General features: G+C 29.6%; 1 protein-coding gene across 3 annotated transcripts in view; it reads right to left on the minus strand.

Annotated features, from left to right (window-relative positions):
• The window catches only part of LOC108769734 (angiotensin-converting enzyme-like), a 28,892-nt gene that overhangs the window by 2,097 nt on the left and 19,159 nt on the right, over nucleotides 1–7,636 (minus strand). The window contains exon 2 of one of the 3 annotated variants that reach the window (XM_018520877.1): nucleotides 2,519–2,888. In XM_018520877.1, the coding sequence (XP_018376379.1) occupies nucleotides 2,519–2,888 (370 nt within the window). The remainder of the gene's footprint in view (nucleotides 1–2,518; nucleotides 2,889–7,636) is intronic. The other 2 variants (XM_018520878.1, XM_018520879.1) reach the window with 2 other exon arrangements.

Below are 7,636 nucleotides of genomic sequence, written 5' to 3' on the forward strand. Positions count from 1 at the left end.
AAAATAAAAAAAAACAAATTTAACTTTTAACTTTTCAATTACTTTTTTTTATTAACTTAACTTTTAATTCAATTAATTTTATTATAAATTAACTTGTACCTTAACTAAGTTAAATGTTTTCAAGGTTGTTAACTTTAACTTAACTTAGTTAAAAAAAAAGTTAACTTATCTAACCCTGTATGTGTGTATAGACATGCATAAATATTCACGCGCAGGCGCACGCACGCACGCACGCACGCGCCCACGCGCACGCACGCACACACAACACGTATAGTCCTATATGAAATATGTCCATACATATTCATACATCCCTTTTTCTTTTATAATGTTACTTTTTAGTGTCATAGAAATAATAATAATGTGAAACATAAAATAATTAAAGGGATAATTTTTGCATTGTTTGTTTTAGAAAAAAACAAGTTCAGAAAAATGTTAAAAAAAATTGCTCATACACAATTATGCATAATTTTATGTATAATTATACATAAATAATTTTTTCACATTTCTTCAAACTTGATTTTTTCTAAAATAAATAGTGTGAAAATTATTCTTTTAATTATTTTTAATGTTTTTACATTACTGTATTGTTATTTCTATTACACTAAAAATAGTTTTACAAAAAAAAGGATGTATGAACATGTATGGACATATTTCATATAAAATTATGTATTCACGAATATTTATGTACATTGATACATATTTGTACATATTCATGCATGACAAATTTTTTACCGGGTAGCAAGTTAATTCATATATTTTCATTGTTAATAAATATAATTTAACCCTTTTAATTATATTTTATTCTTTATTGTCACGATAACCTCATAACCTTAAAAGAATAAAATTATTTAATTTATTTATTAACACTGAGAATATGTGAATTAATTTGCTACGTTTGTGTCAAGATGTGTCAAGTAATTGGAAAGCACTCGTTTGTGTGTATTCAAGAGCCTTAACACACAACACTGCCACAATTTGTAAGCAAATTGTAGAGGAGTTATTTCTTCAGTAAAATCAATATTTATAGTATATTAAATTAAGGGAACCCTAAAGCTGACTAAATCGTAATTTTTGTATAACAATTTTTTCCTCTTTTACAGATTCGGAAATTCTTTTCCAGGATTGAAGTATATGCATTAATACATGTCTGTAAGATAAAGTTTATGCCGAGAACGATAAAAAATTTTGAAATTGAAATCTTAAGAAAATTTTTTGTCGTTCTCGGCATAAACTCCACCTCACAGATACGTATATACTTCAATCCTGGAAAAGGATTTTCGAATCTGTAAAAGAGGAAAAAAGTAATGGTATACAAAAATTACGATTTAGTCGGAAATACAGACGGCTTTAGGGGATTCTTTTTAACACATTTCATTCATCTTAAAATTTAAAATATATTATTTTTATGTTAATTTTTATGTTTACTTGCTCATAAATTGTAACATTAATATGAGAACGGGCTATATTACATAAGTGATACCAAAAAATAAAATTACCAGTCGAAAGATCACGTTTGATGTAAGTATTCTAGATGGTAAAATCTTGAGATCCTATATGGATTCTGTACCCCACTTGGACCGAAATATGTTTAGCTATTTTAATTTAGACACTAAAATGGCCAAACATGTTTTGGTCCAAGTTGGTCACAGAATCCATAGGATATCCTGTGAAGATTTGACCAATCCATCTAGAATACATATTTTAAACGTAATCTTTCGACCGGTAATATTAATTTTTTATATCACTTGCAACATAGCGTATTCCCTTGTAATAGAAATGTTGAATATCAATTTAATACTAAATATTCAAATAATACAATCACATAATATTAAATTAATACTCGAATGTGCTAAAAATTCAACACAAAACAACAAAAAATGACTTTAACTGCACAAATACAAAATAATATTTTGTTTACTGTGCTATTTTTTGCAAAAAATGTATCATTAGTAAATGAAAATTATATAAATATCTATATATTAGGTCGGGGAAAAAGTTTCTTCGTGTTTTAAAAAATTTTTTGCAAAAGTTTTTCATTTATTACGAAATTTTTGTTACAATTATATTATTCGCTAGAGCAAAGTTTCAGCTTTAAGAATCTGTTTTTTAAATTGCGGTATGATGATTTTTATCGGAGTTATGAGCAATCAAAGTTAGAATGATCCTTTATTTAATTCGCGAATAACTCAGTAATAAAAAATCATAGGAATATTAAAAAAAATATAATTTTGTAAGGAAAGCTTCAAGCTTTCACGACAGATAGTCGAAAATTTTCGTAAATTTTTTTTGAACACGTGAGAGACTCCCAAAGTGAAAAAATTTTTCATCTTTTTCAGCTCGTAGTTTTTTAAATGTAAAAATTACTAAACTCACAGAAACTAAAAAAATATAGTAACCTTTCGAAAATAGAAATTTCAAGCTTTAAAACTCTCTTTTTAAATTTAAATTTAGTTCATTTTTGACGAAGATATTGTATACACAATTTTGAATTAAAAAATACGAAGAAACTTTCCCCGACCCAATATATGTTTACTTCTTCAGAGAGAGCGGCGCCACCGAGTATACCGAGCTTGTAGAACTGTCTCTTCATAGATTCATCGTCAAAGTCTCTCCAAGGTACGGTCTTCACTCTTTCAATAATATGTTTGGTAACGTTTGCCCCCTCTACCGTTACTGTCAGATTCTCATTTATTAGATTCGATGCGTAATTCCATGCGGTGATACTCTGTTTATTATCCCATTTTGCATACTCTGCGTCGGTTCGTTTCAAGAGTTCGTGAGCGCTTTTCAGAAGATCGTCGGTAGTTTCGTGATTTTTGCTGATATCTACTGTGTCTTCGATCGTTGGTTTGGCTGCCACTAGAGTTACAACTGCTGCTACCAAGATTCTAATAACAATAAGAATCTTATTTTAGACCGTAAATGTGAGAAACACAATTGATAAATTAGAAGCTTATACTAATTAAAGCTGGATCTTTAATGCTTTAAATAATTCAATGTGAATTATATATATATATATATACATATATATATACTGTATGCATATACATATACCATATTTGTAGTCATTCGAACTGCGCGCTGAATTGGTTTTCTGAACTTATAAACGTAATTAAACTATTGTAATAATATCACAAATTAAATTAAATTAAAGTAATTTTTAATAATTCGATGCTCAATCGTACGGAATACAAGAGATCCGGGTTGGACTCTCGGCCGAGGTAATATTTTTCGCAATAAATTTATTTACAATTTTTCAGCATGTTAACATTTTTCTAATATGATGCCTGATTGAGCATTGAATTATTAAAAATTGTGTATCAATTTAATTTAATTTGTGATATTATTACAGTAGTTTAATTGCGTTGATAAATCCGGAAAACCAATTCAGCGCGCAGTTCGAATGACTATAAATATCCCACATAGTATACTTTATCCTAGGGACATCCAACGGATGTCATTTTGAAATATCACGATAATCGTGTGATATCTGTGAATGGTCTTAGTTATCCAACGGATATCCAGGGGATGTATAAGTGTCCGTATGTGTGAGATCCCACGGAGATTTTAAACGATGTTCATGGGATATCCAAAGAACTCTACGAAATATCATAATGCGTGTATATATATGTAATTGTATAAATATGCAATATATTGTATATATTGTATATTGTATGAAGTATATATATGCGTGTGTATATATGTGATTGTTGTCTAAAATAAAAGGAAAATATATAGAATATCATATTATGGAAGCGAAAAATATGTTATTGTCTTATTATTACATAATGAAATTAAAAAAGATTAATTTGAAATAATATATGTCATATCTTTGTAATTTATATATTCTTAGGCTGCGTTTGGAAATGTTGAGAGGCAAGGGGACTCACAAAAATCAAGCACCTCGAAGGGAACAGAGAACTACCACGTCCACGTCGTTGTTCCTGGGTAGCGCTAAGAGTAGTTCATCAATGACTTTGATGGTCCATAACTCGGACCCCAGTGGGCGGATTGTGGACCACAACCAGTGTTTCGTAAAGGGCTTGAAACCAGCTTTCTCATCCCATGGTGAAAAACTAGGGGTTCCATTTAAAAAAACCATCGTGACCCCTGAATGACCTTCAAAATGACCTTCCAAGGATTTTTCAAGGTCAGTACCATACTTCCCCCGTGTAACCCTAAACTTTTCATACGAAACATTTTTCTCTATCCCTACTAGTTTTCGAGATATTTGACTGGATCACTTCAGATGGTCCACCCTGTATATATATATATAATTCACATTGAATTATTTAAAGCATTAAAGATCCAGCTTTGACCTATATAGGCTTCTAATTTATCGATTGTGATTCTAATAACAATTAAAATTTTATAATCTTGTTAATAATTATTATAGAAAATCTAATTCTTATATTTTTCAATTGTAAATAACTAGAGGAATTACAAATAAGACGAAATATTTCAGTTCAACTTTGAAGTTAAGCGTGTAAATAATTATCAGACGATATTTGGTTGATTACTTCATATAATGATATGAAATGTCTGATAAAATATTTTTTTATGGTAACTATTTATTGGGATATTCCATATTATTCTAGCTTAGCAGCATTAACATATCAGTATATATCGTCTTAACAGAATGTTTTGATCTTAAAACAAATAAAATAAAAAATTTTATAGTATAGAAGCAGTATACAGGATGTTTATACAAGGTGTTTGGAAAATAATGATAAATCTTTCGCATGGAGACAGAATGGACTAAACTGAGAAGAAAAGTCCTCTATCATTTTGCAATTTTCGCAATAGTTAACAAGATATTAATTGCTAAAAATTGCCGAAAATTGGTCTTCAATCATTTTTTACTTAAAATAAATACTGTCAACTTTACAGAAAAACTGCAAAAGACGAAAATTGTTTATTTTCTTCTCATAGAACTCTACGAATTTTTTCAGAATTTTTTATCAACTTTTTAGTACTGCATTTTCTCATTTTTACCAACATGAGAAAATACGGTATTAAAAAATTCTGAAAAAATTCTAAAAAAATTCTTAGAACTCTACGAGAAGAAAATAAACAAATTTTGTTTTTCTGTAAAGTTGATAGTATTTGAGTAAAAAATTATTGAAGATCAATTTTCGGCAATTTTTAGCAATTAATATCTTATATGACAATCTTGTGTTTCGCGGGTTTTCTCCGTGTTCAAATCCATTCTTGGAATCCAAGCTTGGCATTCCAAGAATGGATTTGAACACGGAGAAAACCCGCGAAACACAAGATTGTCATATAGGAAACATCCGTGAAAGCCTCAAGAATATTATTTAATTGCAATGTTTTGAAAAGTTCTTGACATAAGCTGTAACATTGGAAGAAAAAAATAGGAAATAGTAAAGGATTTTTCTTCAGTTTAGTCCATTCTGCCTCTATGCGAAAGATTTATCATTATTTTTAAACACCCTGTATATTTGTTTTTTATTTTTGCACTTTCTAAACTGGTACACACGGTGCAATAAGTTGAAATAAAATTAAGGAATATTTGCTTCACTTTAACTTATTGAACTAATGTAAGAATAAAAAATAGGCCTTATGAGTTTTTAGGATTAAAGCTTCCTAAGACGTCGAAACGCTAAGGGCGCCACAACTTACTATAAAAAGAAAATAAAGACAGATAATTTAAACAAGCTGGTCTGTAGTGCTATTTTAGATACGTTCCACTCAGCGTTCGCAACGCTCGTTACCATTTCATTCTTATTGTTTTGAAATGTTAAAGAGTAAAATGATGTTCGCGAACGTTAAGTGAAACATATCCTTTATAGATGTCATTGCAACTATAGGTAGCTACTTTCATTAACGTATACCTTCTTGACGCGAAAGACTATCGCCTTCTTAATAATAAGGTTAATGACATGATTATTATCACCGATAAGATACTGTTTTTCACCTTTAACATCGATTCGAATCGCATAGCATCTATTAACACTTTGACTTCCCTAATAACACAGGGGCGTTCCGCCAGCTAAACGGAACATCCTTAGGATATCATCTGTTATAGTCCAGGGACGTCCTGAGGACTATCAAATGAGCACGTCATTACAACTACAGAACTACGAAATTCGAAGCCCTAAAGATGTTCATCCGTAATCCTTGGGATAATTCTATTACTTCCCATACAGCGCAGACCTCCAAGAGATGTCCTAAAGTCATCCTATGGACGATCGCAGGATATCTCTCGGATAAAGTGTGCTGAATTTGCACGATTTAAATATGAAAAATATATATATTTATTAATTTTATTGATACATATGACAAAAAAATAAAATCATATAATCTTGCACTAATTGTAAATACACTGTTAGAAATTTCTCAATGAATTTTAATTATTTTAAATATATAAACTTCTTGTATAATTTTTAAAGAAAATTTACAAAATCTGAAGAAATTGAAGGTACTTTTTAGATATTTTCATAAATTTAAGTATGAAAAATTATTAATGAATAAAAATATAAGATATGAGATTTTTTTACTAGGGTAACACGGTATTAAATAACATTGCGATTTTCGAAAATAGTATAAAAGTGTCGTACAAGCACAAAGTGCACTTGTCCGATCATGGGCGCCGACTCTTGTGGGAAATATGTGGAGTATATCAGAATTTTTTATGTATGGAATTTTATATATGAACTATTTTTTTTAAATAATTAGTATTGATAAGAACTACAACATGTCCAATAATATTTTCTTCTGCTTTGAAAAAGTTGAAAACGTATTTGCGTTCTACGACAATGCAGCAAGTTCGGTTGAATTTAGTAATTATATTGTATGTGCACTCTGATATTGCTGAGACTGTAGATATTGATGCACTTATGAATAAATTCATTATAAAAAATAATATTCGGAGTTTTCAACAATTACTCTAAGTGTTTCAACTAATTAAACGAAAATATTTATAAGAATTTATTAAAAGAATTTCGTTGTTCTTTATTTTGTTATATTCTTATATAAAAGTCTATAAAGAAGTCTACAAAGATATCTTGAAAGTAATAGTGAAAATTTTGTTGTGCCCTACCCCTTTCCGTCACGTTGTTCAACTCCACACATATAACAAATTGACAAGTCAGCGCCCCTGCGTCCGGTGAATTAACTCGTTAAATCATGAATGTCGTATGTCGTATGTCGTGTGTATCCGGATATATTTGACGTAAATGGCAATTATGATATCATGACATACGACTGTGAAAATTAAAAAACAATTACTTTCACTTTCGAAATGATTAAATAAATATTTTGCAAAAAGGAAGAATAATGACAGAAAGGACCCGACCTATACCAATTTTATAGAAATTGTCTTTTTTGTCTACTTGAATAAATTTTGGATATGTTGTAGTTCTCATCATTCTAAACAAATGTTTCTATGGGATTGACATTCTCCTATGGCTAATTTTTGCGCTACACAAATCCTGAAAGGTTCAGATTCAAGTTATTTTTTATAAATTGATGATTTTCGTGTGTTATTGATGCTACTACATGGGCTGAAAAATCCCAGGATTTTTCAATAGGTGGCGCCACTAGAAAATGAACATGACTCATTTCGAGAGGCTCATCTGTCACTAGTTTATGTATGAAGTTTCATGACATTTCG

The sequence above is a fragment of the Trachymyrmex cornetzi genome, unplaced genomic scaffold (genome assembly GCF_001594075.2).
Source record: "Trachymyrmex cornetzi isolate Tcor2-1 unplaced genomic scaffold, Tcor1.1 scaffold94, whole genome shotgun sequence".
NCBI classification, from domain to species: domain Eukaryota; kingdom Metazoa; phylum Arthropoda; class Insecta; order Hymenoptera; family Formicidae; genus Trachymyrmex; species Trachymyrmex cornetzi.